The 24864-nt window shown below is 45.6% G+C and overlaps 3 protein-coding genes across 6 annotated transcripts in view; 2 read left to right on the top strand and 1 right to left on the bottom strand.

The window, feature by feature from the left end:
• Nucleotides 1-9987, top strand: part of skap1 (src kinase associated phosphoprotein 1) — a 30589-nt gene extending 20602 nt beyond the window's left edge. The window contains exons 10-13 of the mRNA XM_041963217.1: nucleotides 1113-1166; nucleotides 1260-1369; nucleotides 8859-8961; nucleotides 9301-9987. Coding sequence (XP_041819151.1) covers nucleotides 1113-1166; nucleotides 1260-1369; nucleotides 8859-8951 — 257 coding nt within the window. The 3' untranslated portion in view covers nucleotides 8952-8961; nucleotides 9301-9987. The remainder of the gene's footprint in view (nucleotides 1-1112; nucleotides 1167-1259; nucleotides 1370-8858; nucleotides 8962-9300) is intronic.
• Nucleotides 9988-10130: 143 nt separating this feature from the next.
• On the bottom strand, nucleotides 10131-17947 carry snx11 (sorting nexin 11). Its single transcript, XM_041963216.1, has 7 exons — nucleotides 17784-17947; nucleotides 16778-16814; nucleotides 16369-16455; nucleotides 14104-14204; nucleotides 13671-13766; nucleotides 13337-13561; nucleotides 10131-12845 (listed from the first exon to the last, which is right to left on the bottom strand). The coding sequence occupies exons 2-7, from the start codon at nucleotides 16796-16798 to the stop codon at nucleotides 11558-11560; spliced, it is 1818 nt and encodes a 605-aa protein (XP_041819150.1). The 5' UTR covers nucleotides 16799-16814; nucleotides 17784-17947; the 3' UTR covers nucleotides 10131-11557.
• A 1197-nt stretch (nucleotides 17948-19144) lies between these two features.
• Nucleotides 19145-24572, top strand: cbx1b (chromobox homolog 1b (HP1 beta homolog Drosophila)). 4 transcript variants are annotated; one of them, XM_041963219.1, is made up of 6 exons: nucleotides 19145-19334; nucleotides 20244-20325; nucleotides 20654-20810; nucleotides 20938-21091; nucleotides 23704-23798; nucleotides 23901-24572. In XM_041963219.1, exons 2-6 carry the CDS (start codon nucleotides 20271-20273, stop codon nucleotides 24040-24042), a joined length of 603 nt encoding a protein of 200 aa, XP_041819153.1. In that variant the 5' UTR covers nucleotides 19145-19334; nucleotides 20244-20270; the 3' UTR covers nucleotides 24043-24572. The 4 variants fall into 4 exon arrangements, with proteins under 4 accessions (XP_041819153.1, XP_041819152.1, XP_041819155.1 ...); XM_041963218.1 differs by having other exon boundaries at nucleotides 19145-19345; XM_041963221.1 differs by lacking the exon at nucleotides 20244-20325.
• The last annotated feature ends 292 nt before the right edge of the window (nucleotides 24573-24864 follow it).

Genomic DNA, 24864 nt, shown 5'->3' with positions numbered 1-24864 from the left:
CTTTGATATAGAAACCGTTGGCCCGTAGCGGTGGCCTCTCGACTGAAGGATGCTCCTCTGCAGAGCGGCTGAACAAATGCTCTCTGTTGAGTTTCTCTTTGGTAACAAAGTCGGATTTCGCCGAAATTCCTGGATTTATAATCATCTCTTTTGCTTTTGAAAGGAAATTTTGTTCAGTTGAAATGAACAACTGTGTGTGTGTGTGTGTGTGTGTGTGTGTGTGTGTGTGTGTGTGTGTGTGTGTGCGTGTGCGTCTGCGTGTGCGTCTGTGTCTGTGTCTGTGTCTGTGTGTTTGTGTGTGTGTGTGCGCGCTCTGCATGTGTGTGTGTGAGTGTCTGTGTGCACATCGTGTGCGTGCGTGTGTGTGTGTGCGCGTGCTCTGCGTGTGTGTGTGTGTGTGTGTGCGCTCTGCATGTGTGTGTCTGTGTGTGTGTGTGTGTGTGTGTGCGCGCTCTGCATGTGTGTGTGTGTGTGTGTGTGTGTGTGCGCGCTCTGCGTGTGTGTGTGTGTGTGTGTGTGTGTGTGTGTGTATGTATGTGTGTGTGTGTGTGTGTGTGTGTGCGCGTGTCGTCCTCCCTGGTCTTCCTGGAAGCGGAGGCGCAGGTTGTGCTGGGAGGTGGATAGTGTTGCTTGGTCGTGGCGTTGCTGTCAGCCTGCTGCTGTTACGGATGGATGTGGGAGACGGAGGGCAGGCGTATCACTGTGTCACCTCTCAGACCACCGGGGGCCACGCCCCTCAGTCAATGACACGTCCGCCTCCGCGCCTTAAACAGCCTCTTTTTCTTTAACTTTTCCCGCCTGTGTCTCACACATGAACAGTCTGATTAAAGAAAAATCGACATCTTGTGTCTTCATCATCCACGTCAGGGATTGGCTGATGATCCATTTGATTATTTTATCTTCTGTTTTTCTGTCGTTTTGTTTTTTAATGTGTGAAACAAAAAGAAACCTCTGATACGTCGTCTCTTCTTGAGTCGGGTTATTTCTTTTCATTATTTTGCTGCTTCCTGTTAAACCATGAACTGATATCATAGAATCCTGTTCATGAATGTTCAGTCAGACGAGGATAAATGTTCTGTCTCTAACATCATTTTGCTGTTTGCCCCGTTTAGAAGAGGATTTCCCAGATCCCACCGATGAGAGGGGCGAGAGGAACAACAAACCAGGTCAGGACCTCATTTCCAGTGTAATAGTTCACGGTGGGGGGGAAACGTGTTCTTGTTCTTTTATTCAAACGTGTGCTCTTCACTTCCTCTCAGCGTGGTCTTCAGATTATGCGAACTACTACCAGGGGTTGTGGGACTGCCAGGCCGACGAGCCCGACGAGCTGGCCTTCCACAGAGGAGATCTCATCTACATCATCAGCAAGGTCAGCATCATCATCATCATCATCATCAGAAATAATCCAGGAAGGTTATTTAAACCTCTGTCACAATCCCGTGGTTTCTGGACACTCTGCCCCCCCTCGGTGGAAATAGGAGATCACTGCTCTGCCGTTCATCTGTAGCGGGAATCGTTCCCGATTGCCCCCTCGACTCGTTGACACAGTTACAGGAGCAATTACAGTAGTTTAAAATGACCAAAACGAGATGCTGACGTGTGAAATTTGTAATTATTTAAGGGTTAAACAACATCAGCTCCAGTAATCACCCCCTCCTCATTTACTCTCCGAACATGCTGATATCCCAACGTCTAAACTCCTCTGTCAGCGAGCGCTTGTCTCGTCGCAGCAGCGAAGCGCCGACAGCGGCGTTGTCTTTTTCCCAGGCCACCAGGGTGAAGTGCCATTCGGGCGCTGCGTAATGGTGCTGTTGTTCATTACGGAGCCTCTATCGCGGGGGTTAATTGAGTAGGCAGCCATGCGCAGCTCTTCCTTTCTGTTTGACACAAACTGCAGGTGAAGCCATCCTGCATCTCAGCTCTTTTCTCTCAATCTATTTCCTCGTGTTTTATGGCCTTCTCGTAGTTACATGCAGAGCATCTACCAGTGAAGAGCCACCCTACTGGAAATCAATGGCTTGTAATTTGGGCACTTTTACTCTGCTGCGTGCAGGGACTTGTTCCCAGACCGTTGCTATTGGTCGGTTTGAAATTGACTCATCATGGTCTGTGTTTAGGCTAAATTATCTGAAGAGCAGAGGGAGGAAGAAATGGCCATATATTCGGCTTTTTTGTTGGTAATTATGTGGTAGAGATTGAGAAATTCTGTATCCAAACGCACGATTTCTTGCATCCTTAATCAGCAGTTGGAGCCCCTGAATTTTAATTATCTGTAATATTTGGGTGGTTTTTAGAAGCCGAGGTTCAAAATCAAGTCTTCTGTTTGTAAGAGCAGACATGGCTCAGGTGAAATCTGCCCTTCACACAAGATGGACTTTTAATTGAGGTTCTGTTGGCACGGTCAGATAAATGAGACCAGCCGTCTGTGTGTGTGTGTGTGTGTGTGTGTGTGTGTGTGTGTGTGTGTGTGTGTGTGTGTGTGCGTGCGTGCGCGCTGGTTGATAGGGGAAAATGTCAAAACAGCCGTGTGCATTTTTCATGGGAGGATGACAAAGGCGGCGTACTTGGGGAAACAAAGGGGACGCGGCTCCGTGTAGCCTCAGCCCCGCCCGCCGTATTGCTTTTCACTGTATGGATCAGGTTTCTGCTTCGCTGAGGAACTTAAAAGCAAACCAAGTCCGGGTCGGAAGCTCGACTCGGCTGCAGTATCTCGCCGTCTTAATGACACAGATTACTCTTGTTTTGTCGAGCTGTAGGCTGAAGTCATAACATGGTGACAGACTACGAGAGAGCATTCTAACTGTCCTCTAATGGATTTAAAGCGGGGGTCCGGTTGTAAATTATTTAGAGGTGATCTCCGGACGGCTTCGACGCGACTCCACCCGCGTCCCGTTTTGCGTCCTGAAAGTGTGGCGCTCCCCTCATGAATAGCATTATTTGGATTATAGCTCGTAATCGGCTATTTATTTTAACGAGCCCTTGGGGAGGGCTTCCCTGCGTCTTCTGTGTGCACGCGCGGGCCCCCGTCGGCGTTCGGTTTTACGGGGGATTCCTGAGAACCCTGACCTCGATGAGTGAAATACGGGCCCTTGGCTAGAACTCAAGTCTGTCGCTTAACCGGGGACCCAGACACACGAAATGGCCGTAATAAAACCAGGGCCCATAAATTCTCTTAGAGGGTGGGAGGCCCGGTTGTCTGTGCTGTTATGTCAACACTGACCATAATTACAAGGTAATAAGGACACGCTCTAAGTGCTAAATCAATGGTGCTAACAAACTGTTATTTTTAAAGCTGGGGTGTGATTGACTGCTGCAGTGCAGGATGGGATAGCCACAGGCGGGGTGTCATATGGCTGTGAACTGAGGAGAACATGCCGATTGTATAAAAGGCCCTCATCCATCATTATTGATCTCTCACTTACTGTAAAGTGGGGGCATTTTTACTGTATTTGTGTTTTTTTTCCTAGCGTGTCGCTGTTTGTGTGTGTGTGTGTGTGTGTGTGTGTGTGTGTGTGTGTGTGTGTGTGCATCACTGACAAAGTAAATAAATTAGGTACCTCACAACTCATATGAATCCCATTAGTTCAAGAGAATTAATCTGGCAGCGAGGCTCTGCCGCTGGTTTCAGCGATGCCGAACTTGCTCTCCGCAGAGCTCGGCGGCGATGCTCGGCGTGCTGATACATGAGGGAGAAACACACCGTGAAATCTGTCTTGTGAGCTTTGCTCTGGCATTTCATTTCTGAGAGCTTGCATTTTTCTGATGCACATTATGGCTTTACTCTGACATTTTAGTGTGTGATGACTGATCCCGGTGCGCTCCGTCCTTTGCAGAATCACACTCGCACACTTTTTTTAACTGGATTTAAATTGTTGAGATGTTTCATGCACGTTTCCGCTGCATCACAGCCTGAAACATGCAAGCAGATATTTGTCATAGGATTAACAATGTGTTGTGAGGCTTCAGATTCATTTATCACAGCGGCTAAAAGCTGATGTGTGTACTGGCTCCCGCACTGAGCCATAAGGCTGTCCTGCATTCTTGCCCTCTAATGCGTCTTATGTATCCAGAATCAAAAGACATGGGCTCTACAGGTCAGCTGTCACATTCCTGTATTCCCACAGGCACTCATGGAGAACGGCGGGATGGAGTGGGAAGAGATTTATGGCACAAACCCATCCAGGGTCCTTAAAACTCTGGCAGGCGCTGCTGCCACCTCTTCCTCTTTCTCTCCGTTGCCCTGCTCACCTCTCCTCCTCCATCCGCTGTCCAACCAAAACCCAGAGAGAGGGAGACGGGCCAGCCAATCCGGCACGTCTCCCAAAGCAGAGCGTCACATCACATTTGGCCCGAGCGTTGGGCTGCAGCTGCTGTTAGAGACGACGAGAACGTGGACACCGCTGACACCTTGTGGCGGATTCTGGCGCAGCCTCAGCGAGACGGCTTTATTAAATGACAACTTATACAAACACCAGAAGCTGATTTACAGCCTCATAGATTTACCTGCTGTGATTTACGCTCTACAGTGTTAATACAAGTTATGATATCACAAATTCTAAAACTCATTTTGTGTTTAAATGGCGGCTCGTGTTCTCGCCGGGCTACCTGCGTCTTTCTTTGGGGTCATCGCAGGCTTCTTCTATGTTTAACAAGCCGGCTTGGCCCGCTGCCCACAGGTCACTCCGACTGAATACAGCCGAAGAAAAGGAAAGTGGGCAAACAATCAGATGGGAAAAGTCAAGCGAGAGACAAAGAGAGTGGATCCCTTTATTCTTTTGTGTGAACCCTGTCCCCCCCCACTCCTTTCTCCTTTTCTCTGTCACACACCCATTTAAAGACCCCTAGCTGCTATTGTGGCCATAGACACCAAGACGCTATAGACAGGCAAGACATCCTATTTACCACCCAAAGTAGCAGGGGGTGAGTCTGGGGTTTGGGGTCACGCAGGAGGCAGCGGTCATCCCCCGGTCAACTACAGTAGGTCATTATTCAGCCCGAGCCAATAGCCCAGAACCGCGTCCGAGCAACCCACCCCCAATCCATTCTGCTTAATTATTATAAATGAGGGGCGGCGTAAACAGCCATCATTACAGACACTCAGTGGCATACACAAATCCGCTTTAAACTGCTATTAAGTTAAGGAGCTATCTGTAATCCCAGGCGTGCGTTAGAAAGGAGCGAGTAGCTTTTCTTTTTATTAAATCTCATCGTCCCTGAGATATTTTCAAACGTTCTCATGCTCCGTCATGTTTCCAATTTGAAGCCAATTCACTGATTTAATTAAAAGCCCACTTGGAAAAAATGGACACTAAGTAGCCGTTTGGATCTCTGGTTGTGTGAAATGATCGTCCATATTTCTGCTCGGATTTCCACAAGATTTCTTTTGGCGCGGGATCCAGAAAGACGCACTTTCCCCTGCAGTTTCAGGTATTATTGGGTTGTTTGTGAGCAGCGAGGAGAGCTCACTAACCTGATAACGGCTCAGAGATCATGGGCTTCTGTCTGGTGGAGGTGTCCATGTTTCTTTGTTAGAGTGACCAGTGATGGAGGGACTGCAGAGAGTCTATGTAGGAGGAAAGAGAAAGAAAAAAACAGAGAGGATGCAAGCAGAAGGGCTGCTTCAGGAGAGATGGAAAGAGAGGAATAGGAGGGAGGGGGTTGGAGATGAGGGAGGAGGGAGGGAGGGAGGGAGATTGTAACACCCAGGCGGTGGGTTCAGCGGCAGGGCAATGAGAGACTTCCTGCGCTCCATCACGCCCAAGGCCTGCCTCAGTCAGCTGGTGGCCGAGGAGAGATGCCTCATGTGTCAGGCTTATTAGCACTCCCCCTAGTTTGTATGCATTTGGGACTGTGTGTGTGTGTGTGTGTGTGTGTGTGTGTGTGTGTGTGTGTGTGTGTGTGTGTGTGTGTGTGTGTGTGTGTGTGTCATCTGGGAGCATGTGTGTGCGTGTTCGAGAACAGGATGAGGACCTGCAGTCCGAGTCTCCACAGAATTTTACATTTTTCCGACAAAAACACCCAAACCGTTGTTTTCTGAAACGGCTATTAAAGCTGTGTTTTGTTGGGGGGGTGATGGTGGCGTGGCGTGGTGTGACACCTGCCTCACCCGCCGCCTCTCACCGCGTCCGACCAACCTCGACTCACCTTCTCCCCGCTTCAGGCTCGGGTAGCTGTCAATCCGTCCTGCGGTCGGGGACGTGAGCGATGGGCCTATCAGAGCGCCGCCATTAGCCAGCCCCCTGAGTGGTAAATAAACGATCGCGCCGGTACACTGCAGGTGTTGTCATGGCAACCCACTCTCAGCGCCAGCCCCGCCCACTGCTCATTCCCCGCTCTCTCTCGGCGGAGGAGTCACTGGGAGGTCAACGAGTCAACGCGCCGCAGCCGCCACCGCACGGCGCTGTTCGGCCCCCTCCCTCCCTCCCCCTGCTCAGATCCGGTCTGATCTGCATCCAGGTTGCAGCAAACGCAACCTCTCACACAACACAGATCCTGATACATCTCGCTAATGAGGTGAAACCAGACATTTCCCCAAACCCAACCACTCAGGGACGCCTGGTTTTTCCCTCCCCAGAGCGTCTCCCATTTCAGACGAATACTAAACAGCTCGTCCGGTGCCTGCGCTTTGCCCCGGCAGCAGCATCAGACCCAAAACCACCTGAAAACAAATGAGCCCCAGAGACAAACAGGAAGACAAACAGAAGGACGAGGACGTTGAGGAGTGAGCTCAGTTCTTGTCATTTGGATAATTTACTCTTCACGCCTCTTGGAATGTCCCTATTACAGCAGGTGTACTCTGGATGAACCCGCTTCAAGTATGAGGAAGATGGACTCTGCACGCCTGACAGACTCCCGCTGCCATTGGCGCCCACTCTGTGATGTAGCAGTTGTATTAAAATGGCGGCGCTGATAATCCAAAAGACCTTTCTCGGGGAGAATTTGAGACCGACTGCACAGATGGGCCGCGGAGATAAATAAAACTCTCTGTCACTGCGGTCGGCGGAATAGTGCCGCGACGCCCCCAAGGGAGAGAAAAACTGTTTCGCTCCCTCTCTCCGATGCCTCCCCCCCGTCCGTCTGTCCCCCCTCTCCTCCTCCTCTGTTCACGTTATCGCCAACAGGAACCAGAGCCAGCTCTCTGCGGCTCGAAAAGACCATTTCAGGCTCAACTTCCTGAGCTCAAACGCTCGCCGACTGTCGGGGAACCAGGCGTGCTGGAACATCCCGCTCAGAGCTGTCAGTGAGGTTCAGGTGGGGGGGGGCATGAGGCCTGCTTTCTGCGGGTACCTGTCTGTGCTGTGAGAAGGCTTGAGTCTCGTTAGCTGCAGGCCTCGTTCCTCTGGCTCCACAGAGGGGTCGGGTCCGGGCGATGAGCTGAACCTTTGACGAGATGAAGTGAAGTCTGATTCTGATCTGAGATCTGATCTGTGATATATATAAATGCATGTATGTATATGTGTCTGCACATGTGCTGTACGTGTTCGTGTAGCTGAGCGCTTCTTCGCCTCGTTAGCGGCGAGGCAAACCTTTCACGCGGCCATTTTTAATCTGCCGGAGAACAGAGGAGAGACGAGGGGCCGGCTGGCGTCTCCTCTGCTGGCCTTTAACGCCCCCCCGGTCTCTGACCAAATACTGATCTGCTACAGATCCACTTAGACCCAGACTGCTGCGATCAGACCACCAGTTGGTCGTTAATGTGACTCCAGCTCTTCCAGTCGGATGTGAATCGAGTGTTTAGATCCAGAAGAACGTGTTTTTGATTCTTTATGAGCCGTAATGATGGAACATCATCACTTCCAATGAATATATTGATTATTATCCAGTTAACTGTGTATTATTATGAGTGTATACGTTTCATCTCTCATGGATTTGACTGGTTTGTTCAGTGATGGACAAGTGATGAAGCAGCACAGATGTGAATGTGAATACCACCTGAAACATGAAGACATGAAGCTTCTGTTGATTTTTTTGGTCAGATTTCAGGCTGAAGCAGCAGCAGCTCAGTGTGTCTCAGTTATATTTTCATTCCTTCCTGTAGGAAACACATTCCTCCCATTCAGCTCAAATTATTTTTTAATTCACTCGTCAGAAATCAGATTTTATTGTTTGTGAACGACATCAACAGACGGCAGGAGAAAGGTTTATTTAATGACAAAAATGCCTTAATTTTATTTTTATTTATGAATTTAATCAATGAAAACTATTCAGATGGATGTGTAATACCTTCATGGTTTTTATGCTGCTATTATTCAGTCTATAAAAAAATGACTCAGTGGAAGAAAAATTTCCTGAAGCTGCTTGTTTAGTTTGTTCCAGCTGTGAAAAACACCTGAAGGCGTCTGAACTTTATCAAACTGAGAAGATTCTGTGTTTAAGTTTAATCTGTGACCCAGATTTAACGTCGTGTTCTGTCTGTGATCCTGCTTCTTTTTAACCACAGAACAGAAATGACGGCGTGTTTTAATTAGTCTGGGAGGGGGGCAGGCTGCTGTTTGAGCAGTTAAAAAAGCTGTTTGATTTCAGACGCTCACTGTCTCAATCGTCTTGTTTACCACTTCCTCCCGTTTCTGAGTGAAACCCCGGAGGCTAACAGAACATCGGGCTGTTTGGCAGGCGGGATGCAGACTCTGCTGGATTTCCTTTGCTGAAGCAGAGTTTATACAGCACCACCTTTTTAACCTCCTTACTTTAGCAGCTGTTGTTGGGGGTCAGGGATCAGGATGGACACGTGAATAATATGAGACAAACGGTACACTCAGATCAAATAAAATGTAAACCGGTGCTTCATCCTGCTGCGTTTACTTGTCCTTGGACCTCTCGGAGGCTCACGGTTGTTTATTTGTTCATTTTGGGTCCAGGAGTACAACATTCACGGCTGGTGGGTCGGCGAGCTGAACGGCGCCGTGGGCATCGTCCCCAAGGACTTCCTGCACCCTGCCTACATCCTCTGAGCTCCAACAGGTACCGAGGCACTCTCTTATCATCAGCATTATGGACCATTACAGTGGCCTAATACACAGAAACTGTCCCCCTGGCGCTCGTCCAGACTGCCATCGAGGTATATTCAGTCGTTGACCTGCCGTTTATGGCATCTGCTGGCTGGAAGAAGAACTGCACAAAGCAGTCTGAACGGTGCAGCGGGCCACGGCGAGAATAAATATGTGCAACAAAAGCATGATCGCAGCGTCAGTTGTCCTATTTAAGAAAATGATTCCCTAATACTGTTAGATAGGCACAGCTTAAAATGAGCTCTGAATTATTAATGCGTGTTTCTCTGATAGTCTGTTTTTTCTTCTACAGCGCTGCTGCTGACACGTCCGGCCATGAATCCCACAGACGGCCTGTCAGATAATCTTTGGCTGATTATTCTCTAAATTATATCATGTAAATCTGCCGCAGCAGTACTTACCCCTGTGCACTATAAACCACTGGTGAAGGACTTGCCAACGATATTGATATGCACACCAGAGCTAAAACAATTAGTCGATTAATCAGTCAATCGGCACAAAATTAAGCAACAAGCAAAATTTCCATTAAATAATACATTGTTTCAGTCATTTAAATCAAGAAAAGCCTCTAAAATATGAGGATTTGCTGCTTTTCTGTTTTATATCATTATAAATTGAATATAATTGTTTTTTTTCTGATGGTTGTATAAAAAAGTAATTAGCGGCCTTCACTGTGGGCTCTGGTGGGATTTTTCAGACTTTGATTTATTATTTTTTTTTCAGACCTAACAATTGATTCATCTAAAAAATAAGAGTGATCCATTATGAAAACTGTTAGCTGCAGCCCTGATCCAAACTAATTAATTATTGTGGATTAACACACTTATCAGTTCACTGGTTAAAATGAGCAAGATGCAGATTTATTTTCTCTTTTCATGTCTGACACACATTTAAAAAAAATCAGCAGATGTTTTGTACAGTATGTTAAACACTGGAAACTTCAGTGTATCTGGAGTAAAGCGGAGAAATCACCAACCAGCACCAGCCCTGTTTTCTGTTTTTTTAAAATTCAGTGTGGTTCTTAAAGGCGTTGTTTCATTTTTAGCCACTAGGCGGCAGGATTACTCCAACAGTTACCTGTTTTTGAGACGTGATGCAGCAACAGTGAAACACGACACAGTAAAGAAGAAAAACTATTTATTTGAAATAAAACTAGATCATAGTCTGTGTCTTTACATGGACATCGTCACTCAGGTTGTCCATGAAGATCCATGTTAGAAAGTCTCCACAGAAACGAAAGGAGACCTTTGCTTCTGAACATTATTTTAAAAAAGTAATAAAACAAACTTTTTTTTAAAAGCAATTCAACTCTGCAAAAAAATTTAAAATAAATCTAATTTACAGTGTTAAGAGAAAGCAAAACCCAGCACTCCAGAGTCCACCTGCTAGATCCCACGTCTGTGACGAGGCTCATTTCTGTGCACAAAAAACTCTGGGTCCCTTTTATAAAACAACACAAGCAGCGGCTGCAACAGCAAGAGAAAACAACGTCAAGGTCCAACCTGCGCTCACCTGAACCGACTGCAGTGAGTTAGAAAAGACGCTGATGTCTGACAAAAAGAATCCAGCCGACAGGAAATAAACAGCCGAGCAGATGTGACACCTCGACTGACGAGGATGAAGCTCAGTGTTTAGAAAACATGGTGCCGCCATCGTTTCCTCTTTAACGAGTTTTAATTACGAAATAAAATCCATTTAAAGAGCAGAACATGTTCCAGAAAATACAAGAACGCACAAAACGATCACAAGCCTGAAAAGGTGCCAGCAGTTCCAGTGTGAAAACTGTTTTTAATGTTATTCACTGCTTCTGTTTGTTCTTATCGATCATTCACTGGGGGGCATCAAATGTCTTCAACATGACAAACACTCGTTTGTGCTTTGTTGGACTAACACGTCGGTTCGTTCCCTCTGATCCGTCATGATAATAACACAGATCAGCACTGCCGCCTTGTTCAGAGCAGCGTGTGCTACGAGGTGAACTCACACACCAAACGTTAAGAAGTGGTTTAATGCTGATCTCTGATCTGCAGACACAGCTTCTATCACTATTTAACGAGCACGCTCAGGATTCAGGTGGACGCAGATGTCGACTCACTTACTGCAGTGATTTTCATGGGTTTCACATTAATTGAGGCTGTAAATCTGAATGTGAATTTATCTGTCTACACAACAATGAAACCTTCAGCTGTTCAGACCTGAACCATGAGGCAGGTTTCCTTTAGTGAGCTTGAGCGCCCTCTGCTGGTCTCTAAGAGCCAATCATCATCCACAGCAGAGGAGCCAGCTACAGGTGAGAAACTGCCAGTATTTAATGCACCTGAGTGTAAATGAATGTGATGTGTGTCAAATTAAATATACAGGTTTTTTTTTAGTTAGACCTACAACATGTGACAGCACAAAGTTTAAATGACTGTGTCTGGAGCTGTGGTGCTGAAGCCTCTGTCCGGGGCTGACAGACCGGATCGTTCACGTTGAGAAGACACCGAGCAGATATTTGTGTGTGTAGCTTGTCTCTGTGCTGTCATCAAATGTGTTGCAGCTCCCATGATTCATTGCTCTGGCTCGACTACATGTGGTTTCATGGAGTTTAGGAGCCATTCGGCTGTTTGATGCGCCTCCACCTCGTGAGTCTCCTCTGAGGTGTCCACAGACAGCGAGGACAGAGTTTCCTGCTCTGTGCATTTACTATCAGCTAGTCCAGGCGAGCAGCTGCTCTCTAAGATGCTGAAATCACTGTTTTCAGTCAAATCTCCACCAGTTACCATGGAGTGAAGGTCCAGAGATTTACTCAGCTCGCTGACTTCACTCAGGTATCGTAGCTTCTCGTCCTCCTGGGTGGAAACGTCCTCTTCCACAGAACAGCCGTTCATGTGCAGGTCTAAAATGTTTCTACTGGAGGCCTCTGCTTCTGACCAGAGAGCCACGTCCTCAGGAGACGTCTTCATGTAGCCGTTGTGAGCGTGGACCGAGTCCTCGTTCTCGTCACAAATGCTTTCTTCGTCGCTGACCTTGACGATGCTCCCGTTGGAGGACGGCAGCGAGCGGCTGTCCTCGTCGCTCTCGTCTTGCTGTTGAACGGGGTCGTTGCCAGCGCTCTCCACCTGTGAGACGCTGTGCACGTCGTGAGTCTCTTCCTGGATTTCTGACTCAAGGTGCGTCTCCGATTCAGGACTTCCTTCGTTCTTCACCTCCTCCAGACAGCTGACATCAGCAGCGTCACCCTCGGCGGCGCCATCGTGCTCAAGACCATTAACCTCAGAGAGGACACGATTTTCTGAAGCCTGCTTCTCAGAACAGACGTCTCTCAGAACGTCCTCCTGAGATTCAGCCTCGCTGTCCTTCAAATCTAAAGTTGACACAGAGTTCCCACATCTTTCTGTCTCAAAGCAGTTTTCTGTATTTGCCTCCTCAGAACGTTCCGGTTGATTCACCGTCTCTGTGTCCGGGTGAGCGACAGTCTTTTCTTCTGTATCTGATGTCGTAACGCTCTCCTCTCTTCCTGAACACACCTCCTTCACCCCGCAGTTCACCTCACAGCCGGTCTCCATGGGCGAGTGCACCTCCACCGGTGTCTGTATCTGACAGCTGCTCGGCCGGCTCTGCGCCGCGAGGCTCGGACCGTCGGGGTCGCCCCGGCCGTCACCCAGAAAAAAGCTCGCCTCCGTCGGGGCGCGGTCTTCAACGACGGCTTCCAGGTGGTTGTTCTTCTGGAGGACTCTTATTGAGGAGTTCTCCTTGTGCTGCAGAACCCCTTCCAGAGGGTCAGAGTCAGTGCAGGACACAAGCTCAGGGCTGAAGGTCTCCTTAGTTTGTGTGGAAGGCTGATGAGGAGCTGGGCTGCGGAGCGGAAAGACAAAATATTTACAGTTTTGACAGGACAGGAACGTCTACCTGTTGTACCAGCACCTCTAAATCTTAATAATCAACATGTTATATCTTGTTTAATCTGTACAAACAGAGAGTTGACCAGGCAGCTGGTCGACAACAGATTTTGTTCTTCATGCTAAGCTAAGCTAACCGGCCGTAGCTTCATATTCACTACAGATAAGGGACTGGTATCAATCTTATATCCAGCTCTCTGCAAGTAAGCTAATTAGCACAGAACTATTAGTTCAGCTCAATAGATTAAAAAATTACACCCATGTGAGGGTCTGTCTGCAACCAGTTCAAAGTATTTGAAGTTGGATTTCATTCTAATGGTTCTCAGTATATCACTCAGACCAACACTGAGCGACTGTTTTTGATATGAACATTGGTTGTAGTGCTGAGCCCCTGCAGGAGGAACCTTAAATGCTTATTTCCACATCAGTGGTTCAGATCCCTCATACCTCTCCGTGGACTCGTATGAAACCGTCAGACTTGGTTCCTTGATGGAATCGTCCTCCTGAGCCTGAGCGAAGCCCCGATTGGACGAGGCGTAGGTGAGGATGGCGTCCGTCACAGAGTATGGCGTGTGGCCCTGAACGCAGTCCTGGATGTGACCGACCGGCAGCTGGGTCTGCAGGAAGAGGTGGAGCTGGCTGTCTGACAGGCACACGGTCATGTGCACCACTCTGCCAGGTCAAACAGACAAAAACAACATCTTTAATCACAGAAGCTTCATTAGAAAATCACATTTTCACTGCAGATTAAATCCAAGTTTGAAGAAGAATCAGAACTGACTTGTCCAAGAAGACCTGGAGTCCTTTCCTCCTCCCCTCCAGGAAGTCCTCGTTGCTGAAGGAGAAGAAGGACTTTCCAGGAAGGTCTGGAACAGGCCTGGAAGGATGAAAACACGTCTGCAGATTATAGCATCTTTTGCTTCAATAATACGTACTGAATGCACTTAACAGTGGCATGCTAACCCCTTATAAGTATATATATAAGTTCATTTATTTTATTTACACATCCAGCCAAATCAGTGCAACATTATCACTCATTTGAAGTCATGTTTGGGCCATCTGTCCAACATTCTGTCTCTTTTAGCTCTGTTTTGGTTTCCACCGGCCTTTGAGGGAAACATGTGGCTCCTCAGCTGCTAAATGATCCACAGCGTTCAGCAGCTCGTTGCTAACTGCGCCTGTCTGTCTGCCTCCACTGCTTCATAACAACTTACACCAAACCAGCATTCTTCTGAAGCTTCTTCTTGAGCCAGGCAAACTCGCTGTAGCGCCGCCGCACGCAGGACGTCTTGGCCGTGAAGGCTTTGCTGTTGGTCTGGGAATGAAAAAAAATTGATGCGTTACAGTCAATGGTCGCTGATTATACAGAGGCTCTCATTAAATCTCATTAAAGGGGAAGTCTGGTAACATTTTTTTGAATAATAAAATTATCCTACTAACAAGGATTGTCTGATATCCAAAGCTTGATACAAACAAAAACTTCAATGATCAGATATTTGTGGTCTGTTGTTAAAGACTTCAATAAGATCAGTGGGTTTGGTCCTGTTTGTCACAGACGTCAGAGAGCACTGAGACGGACCAACACGTCCTGCACATAACACCCTCCTTCAAATTCAAACTGTTTATTCACGATTAATCTTGTTTGAACTGGAACAACTCACGTTCCAGCTGTTCGTCTGCTGCTGAGCTCATGGCAGAACTCGTGCATCACATGTCAGGTTTGTTCCAGTGACACAGTCCACTGGCGTTTGCATTACAAGCTCCCTTCTGACAGACCATAGTCAATTAGTGGCAGCGTTGGTTGAGTTAATGCCGTTAAAGCAGGAGAAAATATTCCATTAGAGGATCAAAGTCCTCAGAAGCATCATTCAGACGTCTTATCAGAGCTGCAACAATTAGTCAGTTATTAACAGAAAATAAAAAGGCAATTTTAAAATCGAATAATTGTTTTAGTCTTTTTTTTTTTGTTTAAGCAAAAAGCCATTTGTTGTTTCCAGCTTCTCTTATGTGATGTGCGATGTTTGTCTTCATCACATCTGATATCAGACAGTATGTTTGGGTTTCTGGCTGTGGGAAGATAGAAAAGGCATTTTTCACCATTTTACGAATCATCATCAGTGATGAATGGAATCGTAAACTGCAGCTCTACGTGTTGTTAAAGAAGCATTCCACCACCGGAAAGACGGACTTTTCATAAACGCCGATGTTTACGCAGTAGACGCCAAAAACAGAGAAAAGGGGCCGTGATGTTCCATTGAGCTCAAGCCGATGGCAGCCTGCAGTTCAGTATGTTTCTGAAACCCTCTGAAGTAGAAATGATTCATATCTGGTCATCGTGTCGAGAGACGCTCTTCTCTCACCCGAGTGTCCACGAAGGCGGCGAAAGAGCGGGGGGCTCTGGGGGCAGGCGACACAGAGGGAGGTTTAACGTTGCCTGTTGCACATACTGCCCACACTGTAATGAGATAAAGCTCGTTGGAAGTTTCCCTTCAAGGCAGATTCCACAATGAGCCATGTTTATGTGTCTTTTTAGGGGCTTTAAAATATAAAAATGTTCACTCAAGTATTTTTAGTTAAACTGAACATTTAAGAAAACAGTGAGACAAAGCAGTGAGAAGTGTTTTTGTCTGTGGCATCTGTGGGGGTGAGGAAGCTGAAATGTTGAGAAAAGCTACTCGTTCTAATTCTAACAGGTTTAACATCCGGGGGCTCATTTACCTGTGAGAAACAACAGCATAACAGCAGCAAACTAAATGATGTCAGATCACGTGAAGTCACATGATCTCAGTCAGTTTCATGAGTCAACACCCACACGACACATCCGTCCAGGCACGGAGCCTTGCTGCTGACACAGCATTCCTCGACACAGTCAGCTGCCCAGACAACAGCATCAGCTCCCGTCCAATCAGAATGTAAGGAATCTGTCTGCTGTCCAAAGAGGTCAATCAGGTGAGCCTCAGACTCAAAAGGGCTTTTTATGGTATGATCTTGGTATCAGTATGAAACAAGCTTAATAGAAAACTGTTTGTAGATCAGTGTCAAAAACAAGTATATAAAAGGTATAAAAGTACCGGTGATTCTAATCTGGTGGGAAACTCTTTGAACGCATCATCAGTCTGTCTAATTTAAAGGTGAGGCCAGTTTATCTGTGACTAACACGTCTGTCGTCTGTTTTCAACACAATCCATGTTTCTCCTCACAGTGACAACAGTGGAAAACGCCCGCCCCCCCCCTCTGTCTTCCAGAGCCCGACTGTCTTTCTTCTGTCCAACCAGCTGTCCAAAACTTACAAATGTTCAATTTGCAATAACATAAAACCAAGAAAGCAGCAAATCTTCTCATTGGAGAAGCTAAAAACCAGAGAATGTTTGACACGACATGACATGAAAACGGATTTAAATGATTAATTGTTATCAGAGCAGTTGCTGTGTAAGAAACTGAGCGGCCAGATAAACTGTGATTTAAGTATGAATACTCACATGTAGGAATATCTTATAATCCACATATGAGTTCCACGAGCCTTCGTTCTGAACGCGGGGATCTTGGACCCGCACTGCCACAAACTCCTGAGAGACAGAAACAGAGTCACTGTTTCAAAGCCTTCAATACAAATATATATATTATATATAAATATATATGGTGTTTGTGTGTGTGTGTGTTTCTGCATCCTGTGTGAAGCAACAGATTGAGATCTACTTAGAGATTACTGTGTAGACATGAGATGAGAGAAATGTTTTCATCAATGGAGGTTCTGTTCTCTGGCATCTGTTAAGAGGAAGCTTAAAACGGATGTATAAGATTATTTTTAGCTTTCACCATCAACAGAGCTCACTTTGGAAATGAAGTGGAGTAATTTTATGTAGACGAAGGCAGCGGGAGGTTACTCACATCTTCTTGACTGCTGATCATCCTACCGAGCGCTGCACTGCAAAGACAGGAGAAATCAATGAGCAGGGAAGTCATTGATCAGGATCAAAAGCTCAAACTGTGTTCTTGAACAGTGTCGTCATGAGCTGATGACTCATCCTCCGTAAGAGAAACTGGTCAGCAAAAATCCTCTGAGTCATCTCGCAGGCGTTTCTCCTCGCTGCTCAGCCTCTCCTGGACTGACGGCAGCTTGTTGAGGCTCTTTACGGCTTTATTAAATTCTACATTGGCAGCCAATAACCCAGCGGTTAGACCGAGCCCATGTCACTCACCCATCATACAGCTGATGAAACATAGACCAGTAATCAGGACACCAGTAAGGACTCACACGAGCCAGTGAGGGATGCAGCTGACCAGTATTTCAGTTATTCACTGATTTCAGTTGTTTACTGCTAGAAAAATGTCTGGGAGATTTTCTGTATGACTGCAGCCGCCCATAAATGCATTTACACTGATAGAAAAAGAGAAAAGCAGCCAGTCCTCATATCAAGAACCCAGAATTAGAGGATATTTGGCTTTTATCCTTGATAAATTGTCAAAATAGGTAGTAATTGATTTACTGATGATCGAGTAATCGTTTCAGCAGTCACGCCAATGAAACTGTAGAGAAACCTTTCATCCATCACTTTTTTCCACAGCTAGCCACGGTTCTTACTACTACAATTATTTCTCCATAAAACAAAGTATACTAACTTTCGTCGTAAATTCGTGAAATCTCGTCCAGTCTCCTGATACTGCGAGCAGATACTCAAAGCTAAACAAAATCAAAAGACAAGAGAGAGCGGACTGAGTGGCTTTACCACCTGCAGCCGGCTCACATGCATCTTTAGGTGGTGTAACATCAGCTGAAGTCTTTCTGAAGGCCAGTTAGTTATCTGGCCCGAATGATCACACTTCTAACTTCAACTATCTGGCTACCGGGAACATTAGCTAAAGGCTAATCCCAGTCGGCAGCTAATTAACTTACTTTCATGAGGCGTATGTCGGTCACTGTGGTTGTATCCAGCCGGCTGCTGTCGATGTTGTCCTCTTTGTCGATGTTTCCGTTGTAATTAAGTACAAAATCCTCAAACACAGAGGGTTGTTTTTCCGAAAACATCCTATCTCCATTTCGCAAGTCACAAGCATCGCCTCTACGTCACACCCAGACGTACGTGCTTCCGGGTGTGCGCGCGCGCGGGCGGAAGTGAAGGGGCGTGGAACTTCGTTCAAATGAAAAATGTATTTGATCAATTTTTTTTACACGTAGTATTTTCTATAGTAGCTCATATACATTCAAATGAAGACAAACTAAATCTAAAAATAATGAGTGTTAGTTTAACAAAACACATGCTCCATTTATAAATCAGTGGCTGGTGTTTGCTCAGGTGATGAAGGCTGAAATGTGGCTGAAAGCTTCTGAACATTTAAAGTGTAATTAAAAAAGGCTGAGGTGAAAAGTCAGGAATGGATATAATACCTTTAAACAATGGATATAATCCATCAGAAAACCCCTTGTGTATTATAATCTATTCATTCATCCATTAATTACCCCCAAATTAACAAAGCGGTGAATCCCTGAATTTACTCCTTAACTGAAAAATGAAGGGTTGTTTAAAGTTCAAATAAAGACGTATCTGTGATGTTATTTTGTAAATTCTGCACTTTGAAGAACCCCTTAATCCATCCAGAATACCTCATAAAATATGACTATCCATTTATTCTGTCCATGTCTGGGGTAAACCTGTAAAACACACAAATCCTGAATAAAGTAATGAAATAAAATTATATTTATTTGCATCGGACACACCTGACACAAATCAAAACCCAAACCTTGACTTCTAACCCTAACCCTTGACCTTGAAAACCTCAAATTGCTGCTAAGTGAATTTGTCTAATATTTCAAATACTGTGTATATTTCATGTGTATATTAAGGCAGAGATCATGAACCTTTCAAAACAACTGATTGTGTTAGATTTATGGGTTTTGTTTCACCCTATTCAAATGAATGGACAAATTAAGGGATCTCTGGCTCTGAAACCTCTAAGGTATTTAGAATCTTTTTAATAGTTATATTACGGATTGATTAAAGGTATTTTAAAGAACTATTGAGTCGTATTGTGTGACAACTTAATTTCCCAGTGGGATTAACAAAGTAGGCCCACTCTATGTACCGTCTCCACCGTGCAGAGGGCCGTTCCGTTGATCCACTCCGCCGTTTGCGGACGCTCCGCAGTCACAGATCTATAAATGGCGGGCAGGCAGCGCGCGGGCTGCTGCTCCACTCACGAGCCGATCCACATGTTTAATGATCTGCGAAGCTGCTCGAGCCTCGCGCTCCAACGGACCAGTGGACTTTTTCTTCTCTCATACCAGACGAAGGGGCGGAAACGGTACATTTCACAGTATTCAAGCTAGCGGCTCTGCATTTTGACAACAAACCAAGACAAACAGCGACGTTATTACTATTTAATTGTCAGGCAAAGATTGTCGTGTTGTTTTATTTCGGTTCGGGTGGAACTTAAAAAAAATTACATTGTAAGTCATCGGTAAGTTTGATTTTGGTCTTCTCTCCTCCCTCCTAACGTGTTGTTTCGGTAACGTTTGATTGTGCACGAGTCCAGTGTTAGCTAGCTGTTAATGTGCATATTTTCAATGGAGATGAAAACTAGCGCTGCGCCTAACGCTAATGTGTATTCAGGAGACGCGTTTCACATAATGTCTGACAGCAAAAAATCATTCTAATCGACAGACATCCCAGAATATGTCACATTAGTTGCCAACGCGAAAGCAATATGGAGGAGACGCCAGCTAACTGCAAACTGAGGGTCCCTTCGGGCTTTGTCGTGCCGTGATTTTCTTCTTTTTGCGTGCTAACGCTAGCAACAAAAATCCCCTTAAAGTTTAGCACACGGGATGCATTTCACACAGCGGCGATGCTAATTTAAAGTAGTCTGGTTTATTTTATCAGCGGCTCTGCGTGTTCACAGTCACGTTACAGTCCGCTAAGACGCCGCCAGGTGTTGCATATCTCCTGTGCAGTGTTGATGCTGGAAGGTAACCTGCAGACACGTCCCGCTCCGCCACCGCGCATTTATCCACCAGTCAGGTGATCAATGTGGAGGCAACGCTGTAATTTTCTGATAGAAGGTGATCAGTAATGCATTTGATTAGGGGCCACATATACTGCGATCAAACTCAAATACCCCCTACCCCATTTCCAGTGAGTTTACACATGTCTTAAACCATGATACATGGGTAACTCCAGACAGTGCAGATTAGGCAGTCTTTTTTAAAAATCAACATACACATGCTGCTAATCTACATTGCCTAACCCTGTTGCCCATGTATCCTGTCATTAAACCCCATTCTCCAATGCTGTTTTCTCCTCTCTACCACATTGATTCCGGCTTGCTTCCATCATGCTACAATCTTGACGTTGACCAGGAACCTGCTGGTCCCCAGGTCTACCTGATGAGTATGAGCCTGACTACAGAACCCCCTAACGATGGTCCCACTGTTACAGAAGGTTTAATATATCATTATTTCCTAACATAAATTTCTCTGTATCACTTGTCCTTGTGCGGAAAGGTGTGTGTCGAAGAAGAATGAATACTGTATGTTCACAAAGTGGCACTATGAATGTTTGAAACTGCAGAAGAATGATTTAAAATCCCTTTGTGAGAAAAGACAAAGTAAGACGTGTCCCAAACGATTGTGAGCATCTTAAACTGCCACTGAACATTAACACCAGCAGCAACGACACTTTTCAGTTTCAAGTCTCAGCAGCCTTTCCAGGGTGGGTGTCTTCAGGATCAGTAAGTGTCTGCTCATTCCTCCTGTTTCCGACCAATCAGAGAGCAAGATGACTTCACCTGAGAAGAAGGACAAGAAGCCAGACGATGTGCCAGAGGAAGAGGAGGAGGAGGAAGAGTATGTGGTGGAAAAGGTCCTGAATCGGCGGGTGGTGAAAGGGAGAGTAGAGTATCTTCTCAAGTGGAAAGGCTTCTCTGAGTGAGTGTTCTGGGGGGAGTTGTTGTCGTCATACAGCCCTCTAAATGAAAGAGACACCAGCATATTTTAACAGGTGGCTGCATCCTTAATGACACACATGCTGTGTTTTCATGTGCTTGTGTTGCAGGGAAGATAACACGTGGGAGCCAGAAGACAACCTGGACTGTCCAGATCTGATTGCAGAATTTCTGCAGTCCCAGAAATCCGCACACGATGGAAAGAGGAAGGCGGCCGGCGATGCAGAAGGAGATGAAAGTAAAACGAAGAAGAAGAAAGACGACGTAAGTCCCAGTTCTTTCCGTTAAGGGTTGAAGTGGTTCCTCCTGTGCAGAGAGCAGCATCAGGTTTCTGTGCTGCACTCACACCCAAATTCACTAATGTCATAGTAACAATAATCCACTGGTTGAAAACAAGTGATATCAACTAGCATACTGACAGACATAGTGGTGTCATATTCAGGGGTGAGTCGTATGATTTCTGTTGCATCGGGTGTAAAACATTCTGTGCTCAGAAACATGTTCCAAGATTTTACATTTGTTCTGATTTGGCCTTGACTGAGAAACATCTCACCATCTTAAGCAGCACAAACACTGAGTACTGGGCTCAGTGTGCTGTAGCTCAGAGAACAGAGACAGACTCATCCCTCACATCACATCATCATTCACAAAGACCGCAGCCAACAGCCAGCTGACCACCAACATGCACGAATGGATGCACCTGCACGAGTTCACGACTCGTCAGAGGTCCAGATCTGTTAAAGACAAACGAAACACAGCAGGCGAATTTAAAATCACATTAAACAACGTAATCAGTAATCTGTGTATAATCTGTCTCGTTTATTTTTTCTGTGTGTTGTTGTGGACGAACCAAAGAAAAGACAGACAGAAAATAAACTTTTTTGATCGACACAGTCTGACATCGACATTTGTCTGTATTTCTTTAAGATTTAAACCAGCTTCAGTCAGTTGGTTAGATATAGAGGTGCAGGTGGTTGTTGTTTAGGCAAACCTTAAACCTCATCAAGGTAAGCAGCTCTTTGTCATGAAGACCACATCACAACGCAGGTTGCTGCTTTCTGAACTGTCCAGAAATTCAGGTGTCCAGCTCCACAGTACTTTGGGATCAGGATCACAGCCTCCGGTACTTACTCCTCATGCAGGATGCCCTCTGTGTGGTCACATAGCCTCTAAACAGGAAACTCTCAGGCTGAATCCCGAATGTCTGGACTTCACTACACTTGGCAGACTCGTTCCCTGGAGGTGTGCGAGTGCACAACTCTGGTTGTCCAAATCCACATTCATCAAGTCACATGGATCCCGCAGACTTCTGGAGAGTCTGGTTGGGTGCAGACGTCACCACACGTACAGAACCTTGCATAAGTATTCACTCCTTTTTGGGCTTTTCCCACATTTCGTCACTTTACGACTGCAAATTGAAATGGATTTTAACATATATATAATTAAATAGAGGCCACCTGTGAATACACCTGTTCCATGAAGGCCTCAGGGTTCGTTAGAGAATATGACCAAACAGCATCATGAAAACCGAGGAGCTCGCCAAACAGGTCAGGGATAAAGATCTGGAGAAGTACAAGGCAGAGGCAGGTTATAAATAGATATCTCAAACTTTAAATATATCTCAAGGAGCACCTTAAAATCTGTCATTAGAAGATGGAAAGAATGTGGCACAACAGCAGCTCCACCAAGAGAAGGCTGCCCACCTAAACTGAAAGAAGAGAAGCAACCAGGAGGCTGATGGTAAGTCCCTCAGGTCTGTGGAGACAGCAAACATGTGGAAGAAGAGACTCTGGCCACATGAGACCAAACCGATCTTTGTGGCTCTGGTGCAGAACGCTATGCTACACTGCACATCAGCAGCAGGTCCTGGGAAGCTGGTCAGGTGGATGGAGCCAAACACGGCAAAGAAAACCTGTTTCAGTCTGCAAGAGACTTGAGACGAGGACAGGGGTTCACTGTCCAGCAGGACAAAGACCTGAAGCACGAAGCCGGAGCTGCACTGGAGCGCTTGAAGGCGAGGATCTCAATCCGACCGGGAATCTGTGAGACTTGAATTGCTGTACAGTCGGTCTCCTTCTAACCTGACGGAGTTTGAGACACACCCCAAAAGACTCGCGTATTGACTCAGGTGAATACCTGTGCATCCAACAGGTGTCTGCTCTTTTTGTCTTAATTATCGTGTGTGTCACAACTAAAAGTATTTTGCACTTTAAAAGCACTTTGCTTGTTAGTCAAATGGTAAAGAGCCCATTGAGGCTGTGGAGAAATCTGAGGGAGTGAATGTTTCTGCAAAGCACTGTCCGACAGGATTACACACAGTTCATTACAATACAGATGTTTTAAACTGCAGAAACAACATTTAACCTTAAAACATCACACAGATATGTGGAACTGAAAATTCAGTTAATGGAACAGTTGGTCGACAGGAAATTAATCTGCTTCTATTCTGATAATTGAAGAATAATATTAGTCATTGCCAAACATTCACCTCCAGCTTCTCAAACATGAGGATTTGATGCTTCTACATGATAGCAGATTAAATATTTTTGGGCTGTTTGCCGGACAAAGAAAGACATCTGAAGACGTCGCTTTGGGCTGTGGGAAATTATACTGTTAAAGTTTGGACTGAGCTGCAACATACAGTTAACAATGAGGCAGGATCTTTTCCTGCAGCTGCACACTTCAACAAGATCCTCAAACATTTTCTTTCACTTTTACAGCAGTTTCTCCAGAGTCCAGAGTGTTTGTGGCATTGTGTTTGTCTCTCTTTGTTTTAAATTCAGGTGGGAACCATGGCATGGTGCAGGTCGTTAGTTTTTATGCTGAAATTTCCTTCTGTGCTCGACTGAAGTTGTGTTCCGTCGTTTGATCCTCAGACAGAGAAGCTAAGGGGCTTTGCACGAGGGCTGGATCCAGAGAGGATTATTGGTGCTACAGATTCCACAGGAGAACTCATGTTCCTCATGAAATGGTTTGTATGCTGCTGAAGCTGGAACATCATTGATGAATAACACACAATGTGTCTCATTGTGCCAAATGAAAATCGGCTGAATCAGTTTTTGTGTTTGTGCAGGAAAAACTCGGATGAAGCCGACTTGGTGCCGGCGAAGGAGGCCAACGTCAAGTGTCCGCAGGTGGTCATCTCGTTCTACGAGGAGAGACTTACTTGGCACTCATATCCGACTGAAGACGAGAAAAAAGACGACAAAAACTAAGAGGGGCCGCGGGAAAGAAAAAACTGTAGTTTTGAACTTCATTGTACTTTCGACGGGATTGTGGGGGGTCGGGAGGGGGACGGAGACAAGCAAGACACCATTGAACTCATTGGTCTTTTGGTGTAGTATCACTCATTTAATTCTACTTTGATCTGGATATAATGTAACTGTGTATATGCTTCAGCTGAAATGTACAACGCAGTGTTAACTTTCAGTATCGACTCCAGTTTTGAGAAAGCTGCTCGGCTACTTCAGTATCATTCTCACACATTTGGTCCAGTGCTCGGTCATCTTGCTATGAAATCGTATCAGTGAGGTGATGTTTTTATTTTATTTTAGTGTGCCATTTTTACTTGATTTGTCAGTGCTTTTGATGGCAAAGCTGTGTTCATCTTAGCTGTTTCCTTAGGACTTGTTTGGTGTATGGTAATGAACCCTTTTCAGTGATTAATTTGGTCATTGGTAATCTCTGTAGTGTTTTTCATTAACGTCTTGCTTGTCTGTTTTGGAGAATAAACCACTTTTTGTTACTGCGCTGTTTCATGCTGGTGTCACTTGTAATATAACAGGATAATTTTCGATAGCGACTAATCTTCTGATCGTTGGTCTGTGAAACATGCCCATAACAATAGCATCAAAGTGATGTCATCAGATGTCTTTGAATTAACTAATGTCTAATTTAAGAGCAGGAAAAGCAGCAAACTCTCACATTTGAACGCACAATGAAATGTTCTCATAACTGGCGATACATTTTCTGCTGATCGATCAGTCCTTGCAGCTCTATCCCGTAGTTTTGGTTATTTTTTGTCCTGAGGTCTCATT

The sequence above is a fragment of the Chelmon rostratus genome, chromosome 21, assembly GCF_017976325.1.
Source record: "Chelmon rostratus isolate fCheRos1 chromosome 21, fCheRos1.pri, whole genome shotgun sequence".
NCBI classification, from domain to species: domain Eukaryota; kingdom Metazoa; phylum Chordata; class Actinopteri; order Chaetodontiformes; family Chaetodontidae; genus Chelmon; species Chelmon rostratus.
The sequence above is the reverse complement of the archived record's forward strand: the minus strand, read 5'-3'. Positions and strand labels throughout refer to the sequence as shown.